Source organism: Aotus nancymaae, unplaced genomic scaffold (genome assembly GCF_030222135.1).
Source record: "Aotus nancymaae isolate 86718 unplaced genomic scaffold, 86718_ANA_hifiasm-v0.15.2.pri h1tg000014l, whole genome shotgun sequence".
NCBI lineage: Eukaryota > Metazoa > Chordata > Mammalia > Primates > Aotidae > Aotus > Aotus nancymaae.
The window spans coordinates 70,469,528-70,485,255 of NW_026988425.1; the positions used below are offsets into that span (position 1 = coordinate 70,469,528).

A 15,728-nucleotide genomic window follows, 5' to 3' on the forward strand; every position below is an offset into this window, starting at 1 on the left:
ATTCACAGCTACAAAGAAAAGGGCCAAAGAAAGAACCTTTACTTACTTTGATTAAGTCTGATTGACATTTGATTTTGGTATTACTTTACAATAACCCATAAGCTAGATATATTTAGAGTGGCCAAACCAGATAGAAAAAAATCGTAACAGTCTAGATAGTATATTGACATTTGCCATACCACAGGGATTTAGTGAACACCATGGAGTTTCAGGCTAAAACACCCTCTACTTTATCAAGAAACATGAAACTCAACAGCAAACATAAGTCTTTCCTTACTCAGGTTTTATAAAGTATTTCAATATATGAAGAAATCTACAGACACTTGGAAAGGATTAACTGATTCCTTATAAAGATGACTTAAAATGTAAAGATAAAATCCAAATCATGGAAATATGCTCCACTATTTTCAATTATCTGGTTACAAATCTTATACATGAATCAGCAAAAGCTAATATAACTCATATCATGATTAGGGATGAAGATAATCCCAAAGCATACAGAAAGGAATCTGAAGAATCAACCTGAGGATTCTGAAAGTAAGCAAACGTTAGCTTACTAGAAAATAAGTGTGGCCTGTGGGGAGGCAGAAAAGGTAGACAGAGGGAGACACACATAGAGAGATACACAGCAAATACAAAAGGAGAGAAACAAACGGATGGAAGAGAAAAGAGAGAATGACAGACACTGGACTGCAGTACGGGGGTGGGGCAGTGAAAGGATGAAGGAAGGGTGTCAGAGAGATATCTAGGCAAAGAGAGTTTTAGGGGAAGGGGACAAATACAGACAGAGGGGATGTGGAGGAAAAAAAAATCACAAAGGCAAAAGTAAGAGTCAGAGAAAAAGCGAAAATAACAGAAAAACAGATAGGACACAGAGCATAAAGCCTCCCAAGAAGCCTAGCTGTAAATGGGCAAGAATCTTTTTCCAACTGTACTAAACAGGTAAGTCCACTCACAGAGAATAGCAATTCAGATATAGGAAAAGTCCTTATTTCATACACAGAAGCAAAAATGATTCCTGTTATTAACAGGTCCTCAAAAGGTCAAAGGACTTAAAAAAAAAAAAGAATATTCTAAACTGCAAATCTGGTAAATTACACTACTATTAAAACTAGTTTCTGGCACTTTGGGAGGTAGAGGCGGGCAGATCACAAAGTCAGGAGTTTGAGGCCAACTTGGTAAGACCAACAAGATGAAACCTTATCTCTACTAAAAATACAAAAATTAGCTGGGTGTGGTGGCAGGCGCCTATAATCCCAGCTACTCGGGAGGCTGAGGCAGGAGAATCACTTGAACCCAAAAGGCGGAGGTTGCAGGGAGCCGAGACTGTCATTCTACTCCAGCTTGGGTGACAGGTCGAGACTCTGTCTCAAAAAAAAAAAGGGTGACTTCCTTTTCCTCTGCAGGACAAAGTTCATACTACTTAGCAGAGCATACAAGCCACTCCCTGTGTTCAAACTGCAAAATCTCTTAATCCATTTGGGCTACTGTTAGAAAATACCATAAACTGGGAAGCCTATTAATAATAGATTTCATAATAGAAATCTATTTCTCACAGTTCTGGAGGCTGGGAAATCCAAGATCAAGGTACTCACAGTTCTGGTGTCTAATGAGCACCCATTTTCTAATTCACAGATGGCACCTTATCGCTGTGTCCTCACATGGCAGAAGTGGCAAGCTAGCTCTCAGGGATCTCCTTTTCTAAGAGCATGAAGTTCATTTATAAGGCCTCCACCTCATGACCTAATCACCTCCCAAAGGTCCTACCTTCTAATACCAACACATGAGTGATCAGGTTTCACCATATGAACTTTGGGGGACATAAACATTCAGACCATAGCATCTACCATTCTGGACTCACCTTTAAGTTTTCCAGAAACACCAAGCTATTTCACGACTTTGACCCTGTGTTTTCCTCTTTCTGTACAGTAAACTACTCCTTACAAGTCCTTAGTCAAGAGTCTCATCCTTCATAAAATTTTCTCTGACTTCTCATCTATTTCAGACTTTCAATAATTCCTCTAGAATTCCACTGTATCTCAATACTTCTGCTACAGCATTACTGCACACTGTTTCATTTTTTAATGTTTTCTCTCCTACTAGACTAGAATGTCATCTCTTTGCACTAGTGCCATCTAACAGAACCTGAAACAAACAGGCACCTAGGAATTGCTGAGTGGTCAGACTAATGAAGGTACAGATCTCAGCTGTTTTATCAGAGTGAAGAGGAAAGTATGTATTAGATAGGTTGACTAACGTTTGCCTCTCACCTGTTTGGAGTTGGTTAAATACAATTTTGCTCCCAGATTTAATATCTGCAGTTTTACCAGATCATCTTCACTAGTGAAGCTTTTAGCCATCTTCCTCAAAACATCAGGGGCAATTTTGGGAACTCGTTCACAGTTTTCTCCAATTAGCCAAAGAATACTTGCTCTAGCAACAGGAACCTAATATGAGAAGCAGATTACATAGTTAGAAGTAAGTTAATCATACTCCAATATTAACATAGAAAAGGGTTTAACTGTTACAAAAGTTTTACACCTATTAATTCATTTAATGTATATCTAGGAATTGCTCCTGTATTTATGGATTTCTTCAGTTATCAAAAAATAAACATATAGGAAATTTCATTAAAATTGATTTGTAAGAGAATATCTTAGAAAAGATTCACAGAGCAAAAACCAATGGTCTAGAATCTAGACAGAGACGAACAAATTCTGGAAGCAAGTCTGGCTGACCATACCCATTTGTTTCTCCATTATCTGTTGCTGCTTTTGTGCTATAACAGCAGAAATAGTCACAATGAAGACCCTAAGGTCCCCAAAGCCAAAAATATTGACTGCCTACCAATTTACAGAAATGGCTTGCTAATTCCTGCTCTAGAGCCGCAGTTCCCAAACCTCAATGCCCATAAAAATCATCCAGGGTTCTTACTAAAAAGACAGGTTTCTGGGATCAGCTCCAAAATAGTATTTCTGTGGTGGGGTGCAGAAATCTATGATTTAAAAAATACCAGAGATGATTCCTGAGACAGGTGGTTCACAGAGTCCATTTGAGAACCCATGGATGATACAGAAAAAGAAATAGATCCATTAAGTATTATGATTCCAAACCAAAAGTGTTTTTGCTCTTTATGTATTAGTATCTGCAACACTGGAAATATATTAGTTATAAGATCATCAAGGTTTGCTTATAAAATCATGAATCCTGGTCTATTATTTGGTCAGCAAAAGATATAGGGATAAATTTGTCCAATATTGCATTTTGGCATTATATTTTTAAATAAAGTACATTTCAATATAATTTATCTTCTTAAAAGTCATTGCTTTGTGACAAATTGGAAATCTTCCATCAGTACCATTAAGACCAACAATTTAGAGTATGCAAATTAGTTTTATTACTATTTGCTTATTTGTATCCTCCCCTATTCCAAAAGGAATTTGAGAGGATGTGTAAATTAATTTCAGTGAACATTTTCACCTCGCATAGAAAATTTGTTTTTTATAGTAAGTGAAAAGGCTGACAGCTATCATTAAAAGGTGACATCACGAGGAAAGATAATGCTCTTTTTATAAAGTCCTTTTACAATTTCTCAAAGTCCTACTATTTTCTGTATAGTTTCATGGCTATACATAGTATGCTTGTTAAAAAAAAAAAATGAGAATAGGGACCTTTCCATAGCTAAAATTTTATCATAATTTCTACCATTGCAAAATCTTTCAAAACACTGATGTGATGAAATTATATTAAGATTTAATATTGAGTCCTTCACTAGAATCAGAACGAGATGATCAAAAAAGCTTTTAAATAAAAAGGTATATATTTAAAAATATTATTACAGTACATCTTTAAATTATTATTTAGCATAAGTTTAGTAAGACAGAAGAAATCCATATACTTACGCAATTAAAAAAAGGTCTAAGTGCTGTGACAAATCTATTCATACAGTGTGATAAGACCGATACTCTTACTATATACTGATTTCTGGAAAGAAAAGAGGTTATTTCTAATGTTCCAAAGGTTACACTGCATTAAGACCTTACTCCAATCAATTATTTTAAATTGGGCTAAAAAATAGTAATTGAGTGGTACATTAAATTTTCCAGTATAGAGCAATTCAAGTTGCCTGCCATAATGAAAGGTAGTTCTAAATAAGAATATATGTGCAACTTCGGATTTCAGTTATGCTAGATTTATTTTTCTTAAATATTTTATTATATAGTTCTAGTATAAAAATTAGAATTCTATAATATGGCATAATCCATTACACCATTTTAAGTACTTTTCTTCTGGCAACACTCTTCTGCAATTAAAAAGACAATTCCAAAAAGAAGTAATGTTTAAAGAGATTGTTTATATTCATGAATATACTAAAATTAAAGTAAAAATATTGGAATACTGTAAACATTCATAATACATGCATTTAAAATACAACTCTTTGAAAAAATAAAAATCAATAAATCACAATGCTCACAACAAAAAACTCAAAGTCGTGGTGAGAATAAGATTTGTAGTTTTCTAGAACTGAGCTAATAAAATCCCAAAGTAAACATTTTTAAAACTTAGAAAATGTCACCACAAGAAATAATATGAATATAAATATAATAATACCAAACTTTTGGTGATGGCATTTTATTCCAAAGCTTAGAAACTGACAAAGACAGTATTTTTGAGCAGGTGGCTGGGATCAGAATACTAAGATTTTTGAATTAAAGCTTTCCCTTTCTCTTCCCATTAAGCAACAGAACTCTCATTTACACAGCATTGACAACTATGAATTCATGGCTGCTACTTTCAAAAATTTGAAGCAACTGAAAAAAATGTAACCAAGAAAATTAGTCACTTTTTAGAGGCCAGGCACAGTGGCTCATGCCTATAATCCCAGCACTTTGGAGGCTGAGGCAGGTGGATCACTTGAGGTCAGGAGTTTGAGACCAGCCTGGCCAACAAGGCAAAACCCTGTCTCTACTAAAGATACAAAATTAGCCTGGCATGGTGGTACATGCCTGTAATTCCAGCTACTTGGGAGGCTAAGGTATGAGAATTGCTTGAACCCAGGAGCTGGAGGTTGCAGTGAGCCGAGATCACGCCATTACACTCCAGCCCAGGCAACAGTGTGAGACTCTGTCTCAAAAAAAAGAAAAGAAAATTAGTCACTTTTTGTTCTTCATGGTCTTTTCAACCACAAAATGAATAGGAACACTGAAATAAAACCAAATAATACACACACAGAGACACAGGCACAGACACACACACAGAGTCATACGTATGATATAATACTTTCATTATGAAGCTCTGCTTTTCAATATTCTCAAAGACAAACTGGATTGTAAATGACTTTGCCTGATTCTTTATTCTAAATGCCCTGAGAAAGTGATTAAATGCACTTTTCAAACCTTGTACTAGAAGGCAGTTTCCACTGCCACCGCAAACCATTAATTTGCCTGCAAAAACAAATAATGATTCCTAGTCCACCATAGCAGTTATAGAAAGACATCTAGAAAGATTTTACAGATCACTCTGCAAGCAGTTCAATTTAAAAGCTATTGTGTTTCAACACCAGCCCACTGCACAGTGCAACAGTCTAAAGTAAACCCTACAAAAACATCAATTTCATTTATTTAAATTTGTCAAAGGCAAAATCAGTAGTCATCTAAGCAAACTGCATACCAACAGCAAATCAGACCTAATACTCGGTATCTAAACTCAATATGCATTAAAACCTAAGCCTGAATTACAATGGGGTGTCAGAGAAAGGGTGAGTAACTTGTGAAATGGTAGGCATCCTATGAGGCATCTAGGCAAGCAGGATACAAAGTGCTATTTCAATATTACTCAGTAGTCTTCACAGAATAACATTTTTTAGTTGTTCTTTTAAGATATGAAATCCCATCTGTCCCATTAAACATTATGTGAAATCCTGTTAGAGTGATCAGGTCTCGCTCTGTCATCCAGGCTGGAGTGTGGTGGTGCAATCATGACTCACTACAACCTTGAACTCCTGGGCTCAAGCAATCCTCCCACCTCAGCCTCCCAAAGTGCTGGGATTACAGGCGTGAGCCACCATGCCCAGCTGATAGTATGCATTTTATTCTAGAAGAACTCTAAAACCAGTATTTACCACAAATGAAGGATACTCCAAAGAACAGAATACTCACAATCAGAACATATAAGTTGACTGTACTACAGACATAAGTCTATTTGATTTGACTGAATTCAAAATATAAAATACATTTAAATTTTACTTTTTGTATTTTCAACTTAGCCACTTATAAAGTAACCAATGAAAACAAAGCCTTGAATATGATAAAATCTGTTACCTTTTTAAAACAAATTGCATAGCTAATATTGAGCTCTTACCATGTGCCATGCAGTTTTTGAGAGCTTTACATATTTTCTCAGTCATTCATCACCAAAGCCCTATGAAGTATGCTCTACTACGATCTGCACTTGACACATAAGGAAACTAGGTAGCAAAGGGGTTAAAAAACTTGCCCACATCTCACAGCTAGTTAGTGGTGGAACTAGGATCAGAACTCCAAATCTGAATCCAAAATTCACACTTGATCACTGGGTAGTAACAAAATGAGTGTGGTAATCTGGGAAGAATACTGGCCAGCAAGCTATTAAGACCTGTTCTGATCCCAGACTGATGGTATATATCAAGGAGGCAAATAACTTTATCTCACTGAGGTCACATTTACTTATTAATCAGATGAAGGATTATTCCTTCATCCTGTTTGTCTGTCACATTGTTGCAATGGGTTCCTTAGTGCCTCCTGCCATTTTCCCAAGAGCCAGATTTTCAGAACAGATCTAGGCCATCCTCTTGCCTGTTCCCAAACCCTTGTATAGTGGGACATTTTCCCACTTCTTTCACCTCTTCTTTTAAGGATAGGTAATGTGGCCAGGTGGGAAGAGGTCTTGCTATCACTTCTGTTCTCTCTCCTTCCAGAGGAAAGACGGACCCTGGATTCTGCTCTAATAGAGTGGTGCAGGCACTGAAGGAAAGCATGCTCAATACTGACCCCTTGTCCTTAGACACTGGACAGATTGGCTTTTCCTAAGATTGCAGTGTTTTAGAATAACACTCCAGCGTTTGAGGGTAAAATAGGTAGAGATTCAGGAGGACAGAGGTCTCATTTAAGGCTCTTATTTTAAGACTCACATTTTAGAATCACGTGCTCACACTTACAAGTTATCAGGACTTGGTCAGATTAATAAAACACTGCTTTTATTTCCACATGGCCATTGTTCTTGTATGAATAGCTCTCCTGACTATTTGGAACAGAGAGATTCTGGGGATTCGATCATTCTTCTTTCCTGACTTTGAAGTTATGTCTGCTACATCCCTTACCACCTTCTCCTGCGGTAGCTTGTGGTTGACCATTTTTGAGGGTTCTGCACAACAAGCTGTTTTGATTCTTGCTTCCTTGTCCCACTTCAAGCACTTCAGCTTCCTCAGATAGGTTAGATGAGCAATAACAACTAATTATCAGCTTTTCATTCTCCTAAAGTTCAAATGTGTACTACAGAATTCCATAGAGATTTCTTGTAATTATTTTAATTTCTTTTATTATCATATTCTAGATTTGTCTATTTTTGCTTCCTCTCTCTGCTTCATCATAATTAGAAGGGAATTTTCGGTTTTATTTTCTTTCCAAAAGACCAGATTTAACACATACTTTTCAATTTATATATATTTTTTGTATTCTATTTTACAAAATTAACGTTGATCTCTATGTTTTGTCTCGTCATTCTTTTTCAAATTTCTTAGGAAAGACCAAGTTCTTTTATTTTTTATTCCTATACTTTAAAATGGTGACCTTTATATAACTTTAGCCATGTCCCACACAATTTGAAACAAAGCATTTTATTTCCTGGGTTTTAGAAAAAAGCTTGCATTTCTTCTTTAAACACATTCTTTAATCTGAAAGTACATTTCCTACTTTACAATTGGTCTGATACCCTTTTAAATTATTTAAGTCTAATTTTATTGCTTAAGCTCAAAGAATACAAAATCTTTAAGTTTTCTTTATGCTAAATATATTCTTGATTTTCTGAAAATATTCAATGGATATATTCCTAAAGGTGGGTATTATCTGTTCAAGAGATATAAGGTTTTAGCTATAATTACTAAATAAGTTTTTGATTACTTAATTTTACTTATAATTGTCTACTAGGAATATTAATATGAGAGCAATACATTACAGTCACTAATTGTAACTATTTTATCAATTTCTCCTTGAATTTTGAATAGATTTTTTCTTTACATATTTATTTGGTTGCCATATTTTTTGTGCAAATAGGTTTGTGCTTACTACTTTCTTTACAAGTACCCTTTTTTCATTTTACAATGTTCCTTTTTATCTTGTTAAATGCTTTTAATTAACTGTAAATCTCACTTTCTTGTTCATATTTGCTTAATATCTCTTTCCTTACCTTCTTATTTTCAACCTTTATCACTTGATTAAGGTGCTTTAATTATAAATGGCCTGCAGCTAGTTTTTGTTTTTGTTTTTGTTTTTTTTGAGACGGAGTTTCACTCTTGTTACCCAGGCTGGAGTGCAATGGCACGATCTTGGCTCACTGCAACCTCCGCCTCCTGGGTTCAGGCAATTCTCCTGCCTCAGCCTCCTGAGTAGCTAGGATTACAGGCACGCGCCATCGTGCCCAGCTAATTTTTTGTATTTTTAGTAGAGACGGGGTTTCACCATGTTGACCAGGATGGTCTTGATCTCTTGACCTCGTGATCCACCCGCCTCGGCCTCCCAAAGTGCTGGGATTACAGGCGTGAGCCACCGCACCCGGCCTAGTTTTTGTTTTTCATTCTAATTTGTAAGTCTGTCTTTTAATGAGAAAGTTTAGTCCATTCGTATTCAGGATGACAAATATTTATTTCTTCCATCTTTATTATTTTTAACATTTATTATTTATTTTATATTTGTTTTCTTTCTTTCCTCTTATATGTTTTCCGGCTTCATAAAGCTGCTATGTGTTCCTTTATTTTCCTTTATAAATAATGAACTCTCACCATATTTTTGTATCTGTTAATGGTTATCTTCTGAGAAAAACAAAAACTGTAAAAATAAGCTTTGTTATATAGAGCTGTAAGACCTATTTATTTGCCTTACAGTCTAGTAACTGTTGAGAAAGTTGATGCATCAGCCAGGTGCGGTGGCTTACCCCTGTAATCCCAGCACTTTGGGAGGCTGAGGTAGGCAGACCACCTGAGACCAGCGTGGTCAACAAGGTGAAATCTCGTTTCTACTGAAAACACACAAATTATCCGGGCATGGTGGTGTACACCTGTAGTCCCAGCTACTCAGGAGGCTGAGGCAGGAGAATCACTTGAACTAGGGAGGTAAAGGTTGCAGTGAGCCAAGACTGTACCACTGCACTCCAGCCTGAGTGACAGAGCAAGAGGCCATTAAAAAAAAAAAAAAAGTTGACACATCGAAAATATTTTCTATAACCCCAGATAGGGATATACAGAAATAGAAGAAAGTTTTCTTCCAAGAAAGCCTAAGGTTTGCCAGATCCAGGCCTCATACACTGTTACAGGTTTTATGTACAGCAGCTGTACTCTCCTGAAATCCTAGTACTTAAAGTTGCCTCTTCCTTTCTAAACAGGATCAGAACAACTTGACTAGCACAAGTTTTAACTAAATTTTGCACAAGAAGTCTGGGCATACAGAACTCCACCTTCCCATTTCCTTCTTATAATCAGACACATACTTCTCTACCATTACTTGTTAACAAGGTATTAACTACTTCCCCCACTAATCCCATTGCTTTCACCTCAAGATAATTATTTTTATCTTACTACTTTTTTAACACAAGATGAGGATATCATAATAATTCCACTTCCCTCCACTCTCTTCCTCCTATAAAACCTTCAAAATCCTTTTATTCTGACCTCCGTTTCATCTCATGCCTTGGTTTTCCTGGCTATTCAACGTTTTTAGTTTCAGGTTATTAAAATTTTCTTTATATTATGTCCCCTTCTTTATCAAGAGTTCAAATTTAGCACTTTGGTTAGACATTTCTAGTCTACGGCTATACATTTATAAGGGCGGTGCAAAAGTAACTGCAGTTTTTAACCACTTTTGCAGCAACCTAATAATTGTGTGTAAATATATATATAGTCATGTATATATCTCTCTTCTTTGTCTTCTTCCATCTAGAGTTCTCTCTTCTTTGTCTTTTTCCATCTAGAGCTCTCTGTGTTAGTTCATTAGTTATTGGCTAGACCGAGCAGGGGTATTTATAGTTGTTAAATGACTAAAGACATGACTGAATATTGATGCTTGGTGGATAGGAATGCTAGATGTCTATTTCAGTGGCCTTGAGAAAAAAAGCTTACTCTCTCATTTCCCATCAAAATATGTCAAATATCTGTTCTACACTGGGGCAGACACTGACCATATCACTCTGATTCCCAATTTTTCAATGATTTGGGTAAAGCAAAAGGAAATAATAAAAAAATCTTGGCTTGGTCACTGAGTAGGTATGTGAACCAAATACAGAAAAGGTACAGGTGACTCTGTAGACTAATACAATTAACTATTTGTCAAATAAAAATAAAGTGAAATTTTCAAAAAGATAGATTATAAAATACAGCACTAGTTAAGAAAGCAGACCTGCTAGCTATGTGACTTTGGGCAACTTACTCTTTGTGCCTCAGTTTTCTCAAAAATAAAATAGGAATATTAAGAGAACTTTCCTCGAAGTGTTGCTATTAAAAATTAATAATTTAGAGATCCAAGATGGCTGATGATTAGCAGCTCGGGCACGTACTTCCCAGTGAAAGCGCAAAGAACGAGAGGACACCACACTTTCAGACGAATATTAGTTGCTCACGGACCAGGAGATTCCCAGTGGAGGAGCTCCACGGGTCGCCAGGGCGACTCTTGTGGCCAGCGTGGCGGTTTTGCTGGTGCCTTAGCACGCCAGTTCTTGGTGCAGAGTCCGGAGATTCCCGGGCAGAAAAGCACCATCAATCTTAACGCCGCTGTTTTGGCCGGCTCAGTGGATTGCTCAGATTTCGGCGCAGGGAATCAACAAGTTGGACGTCAGAGACCCAGTTAGAAAGTCGGTAATTATAAAGACGACAGACGGACAAATATATAATGAAGGGAAGAAACCAGCGTAAAAAGGTAGAGAATACTCAAAATCAGAATGCCTCTCCCTCTACAGGGGGATTGCAATTCCTCATCAGTAACGAACAAGGCTTAATAGATTACACGTGTGTTCCAATAACAGAAGCAGGCTTCAAAACGTGGGTGATAAGAAACTTCTGTGAATTAAAAGAACTTGTTCTAACCCAATGTAAAGAAACTAAGAACCTTGAAAAAAGGTTTGACGAAATGTTAATGAGAATGGACAATTTAGAGAAGAATATAAGTAAATTGATGGAGCTGAAAAACACAACACGAGAACTTCGCGAAGCATGCACAAGTTTAAACAGTCGAATTGATCAAGCAGAAGGAAGGATATCAGAAGTCGAGGACCAGCTCAGTGAAATGAAACGAGAAGACAAGAATGCAGAAAAAAGGATGAAAAGGAATGAGCAAAGTCTCCAGGAAATATGGGACTATGTGAAAAGACCTAATTTACGTTTGATAGGTGTACCTGAATGTGATGAAGAGAATGAATCCAAGTTGGAAAATACTCTTCAGGATATCATTCAGGAAAATTTTCCCAACCTGGCAAGGCAGGGTAATATTCAACTCCAGGTAATACAGAGAACACCACAAAGATATTCTTCAAGAAGACCAACCCCAAGGCACATAATCGCCAGATTTATTAGGGTTGAAATGAAGGAGAAAATACTAAGGGCAGCCAGAGAGAAAGGTCAGGTTACCCATAAAGGGAAACCTATCAGACTTACAGCAGATCTCTCAGCAGAAACCCTACAAGCCAGAAAAGAGTGGGGACCAATATTTAACATCCTTAAAGAAAAGAACTTTCAACCCAGAATTTCCTATCCAGCCAAACTAAGCTTTATGAGCGAAGGAAAAATTAAATCTTTTGCGAACAAACAAGTACTTAGAGAGTTCACCACCACCAGGCCTGCTTTACAAGAGCTTCTGAAAGAAGCACTATACATATAAAGGAACAACCAATATCAGCCTTTCCAAAAATATATCAAAAAGCAAAGAACTTTAACACAATAAAAAATTTACATCAACTAATGGGCAAAACAGCCAGCTAGCATCAAACGCCGGTATTAAACTTATATATATTTTAATTGGATAAAAAGCCAAAACCCATCGGTATGCTGCATCCGGGCCCATCTTACATGCAACAATACACAAAGACTCAGAGAGAAGGAGGAAGATTTACCAATCAAACAGAGTAAAAATAAACTAATAAACAAAAAGCAGGAGATGCAATTCTCGCCTCTGATAAAGTAGACTTTAAAGCAACAAAGATCAAAAGAGGCGAGGAATGACATTACATAATGGCAAAAGGATCAATGCAACAAGAAGAGCTAACGATTCTATAGATCAACGAGATAGAAAATTAACAAGGATATTCAGAACTTGAACTCAGACCCGGAACAAGTAAACTTAATAAACATTTATAGAACTCTCCACTTTAAATACACAAAACATACATTACCACCTCACACCTATTCCAAAGGTGACTATATAATTGGAAGTAAATCACTCCTCAGTAATCGCATAGCATTTCATAGGTTTAAATTAAATATTGGTTGGCTGTTTGTTTGTTATCTTCTTCCCTTATTCCTTCCTGACTACATCATTAAGTATAATTATCAGTATAAAAGAGGTTTTCAATACCCATTACTAAATTGCATTCTAGCCTGGACAAGAAAGCAATACTCCTATTCTCTCTCCCTCTTTCTTTTCCTTCTCCCTCCTCCCCATTCTCTCTCTCTCTTTCTCTTCCTTTTTCCTCCTTCCTATTCTCTCTCTCTTTCTCTTTAAAAAAAAAAAAAAATTAATAATTTATATTTTTAAGTTACTTAGAATATTGCCTGGAAAATGATATGCCCTATTGAAGTTACGTTCAATAAGTAAAATATGAAAGAGGTAATAAGAAAGCTTACAAAATTAAAATCTTATCATAGTCTGTCTTCTTCCAAAACATTGAATATGCCATTAATAACAGCTTACACTGAGCACTGTTTGAGTGCTTCACATGCATTGACTCATTTATTCCACCCAACAGAGCTCTAAGGTTCTAAGTACTATGATCCCCATTGCACAGATGAGGAAACTGGAGCATAGAGAAGTCAAGTAACTTCCTTAAGTTCATAAAGCTAGTAAAAGGTACAGACCAAATGTGAATCCAAGTCATCTGGTTTTCAAATTACTCTCTTAACCCTACATCTCTCATAAACAATTTCTATGAGAAGCCCTGGCATTGATTATTAGAATCAACAGTGAGAACAAATATGAATACAAAGTAACTCTCTGCTGAGAGATGGGGTGGAAGCTCAGATGCTAAATTACTTCTGTAAGCCTATTATTTTGTTATTTTTAGCTTTAAGATAAATGTGTAACTTCCCTGCAAGCTTTACTAACACCTTAAGGGAAAGAAAATTTTGCCACCAGAGATATTAAAAATTGGTCTTGACTAGTAGGCTCTAAATCTTGTGATCTGTTACTTTTGACTACACAAATATGATCCCTCTGAAGAGACTCAGAATATAAATTAACCCATCTTCAAAGAAGGAAATAATATACTCCTCCCTAAACTACAAATGCATTTATTATAGAACATCAGTTGACAAAACATTAACCAGCACTCAGCGAAAAGGCATAGTAAAAGGCAAACACAATGGAGAAGAAATAATGGAAGAAGAGAAAAATTACAGAAGCCATGAGGAGAGACTATTTCAAAAAGGAAGTAGTTAATGTAGTCCAATGCTAAGAAAAGATCAAGGAAGATATGGACAGACAAATACCCACTGGATTTAGTAAGAAAGAGATAGCAACATTGGGAAAGACATAGTTAATGAAATGCTGGAGAACCAAAATCCAACTGTGATGGGATGAGGAGGGAGTTTGAGCCAAAGGAATAAAATTTGTTGCAGACAGTTCTTTCAAAAACTTTGGTTCTAAAGGGAAGAAGAGCATAAAGTAAGAGAGAATGACTTAATAGCACTACTATGTGCCAGCCAGTGTCCTAAGAGCATAACTAAGCTAATACCTATAATAATACTATAACGTAGGTCCTTTTACAATCATCATTTGACACATAACAAGTGAGGCATAGAGACTTTAACATAAGGACATAGAGTTGGTAAGTGATGCAGTTGGAACTAATAATATTCATTGGGTTTTTTTTAAAACATAATTTCAGACTTACAAGAAGAGTAAAAAAAATTCTGGATACATTGCACCTAGATTCCCCAAATGTTAACATTTTACTACATTTGTGTTAGCTATCTCTCTAGGTAAACACATAGATTTTATTTTATTTTTTTGAGAAGGAGTCTTGCTCTGTTACCCAGACTAGAGTGCAGTGGTGTGGTCTCAGCTCACTGTAGCCTCCACCTCCCAGGTTCCAGCGATTCTCCTGCCTCAGCCTCCTGAGTAGCTGGGATTACAAGCACGCACCACCACACCCAGATAATTTTTGTATTTTTAGTAGAGATGAGGTTGCACCATGTTGGCCAGGCTGGTCTTGAACTCCTGACCTCAGGTGATCCACCTGCCTTGGCCTCCCAAAGTGGTAGGATTACAGGCATGAGCCACCACACCTGGCCACATTTCGTTTTCTTAACTAATAAAGGTAAAGTTTAGGTATGCTCTTATACCCCAAAATACCTCCAAATGTAAGATAATATCATCTGCAAACAGGGATAATTTGACTTCTTCCTTTCCAATTTGGATGCCTTGATATCTTCCTCTTGTCTGAATGCTCTAGGTAGGACTTCATACTGTGTTGAATAACAGTGGACATCCTTGTTGTGTTCCAGAGCTTGGACAAAAGGCTAAGATTTTCCCCATTCAATATGATACTAATTGTGGGTCTGTCACATGTGGCTTTTATTATATTGAGGTATCTTCCTTCTATCCCCAGTTTTTCTAGGTTTTTTATCAGGAAGGGATATTGAACTTCATCAAAGGCTATTTCAGCATCAATTGAAATGATCATTTTTTGTTTGTGTCCTTCATTCTGTTGATATGATGAATCACACTGCTTAATTTATGAATGTTGAACCATCCTGGCAACCCTGGGATAAATCTCACTTGGTCATGACGAATGGTCTTTTAAATGTTTTGTTGAATTCAGTTTGCTAGTATTTTGTTGAGGATTTTTGCATTGATATTCAACAGATACTGGCCTGTAGTTGTCTTTTCTTTTCTTTTCTTTCTTTCTTTTTTTTTTTTTGGTGTGTCTTTGTCCGGTTTTGGTATCAGGGTAACATTGACCCTGTAGAATGAATTTGGAAGTATTCTTTCTTCTTCTATTTTGTGGAATAGTTTGAGTAGAATTGGTATTAGTTCTTCTTTAAATGTTTGGTAGAATTTAGTAGTGAAGCCATCAGATCCTGGGTTTTTCTTTACTGAGAGAATTTTTATTATGGTTTCAATCTTGTTATTTGTTATTGGTCTGTTCAGATACTGGATTTCTTCATAGTTCAATCTTGGGAGGTCATTAGGTGTCTAAGAAGTTTTCCATTTCCTCTAGATTATCCAATTTACTGGCATATAGTTGCTTATAGTAGCCACTAAGGATCCTTTGAA

General features: G+C 36.3%; 1 protein-coding gene across 3 annotated transcripts in view; it reads right to left on the reverse strand.

Moving 5' to 3' along the window:
• The window catches only part of AP3B1 (adaptor related protein complex 3 subunit beta 1), a 285,248-nt gene that overhangs the window by 128,417 nt on the left and 141,103 nt on the right, over positions 1-15,728 (reverse strand). For all 3 annotated transcript variants that reach the window (XM_012462113.2, XM_012462114.3, XM_012462116.2), the window contains exon 15: positions 2,271-2,447. In XM_012462113.2, coding sequence (XP_012317536.2) covers positions 2,271-2,447 — 177 coding nt within the window. The remainder of the gene's footprint in view (positions 1-2,270; positions 2,448-15,728) is intronic.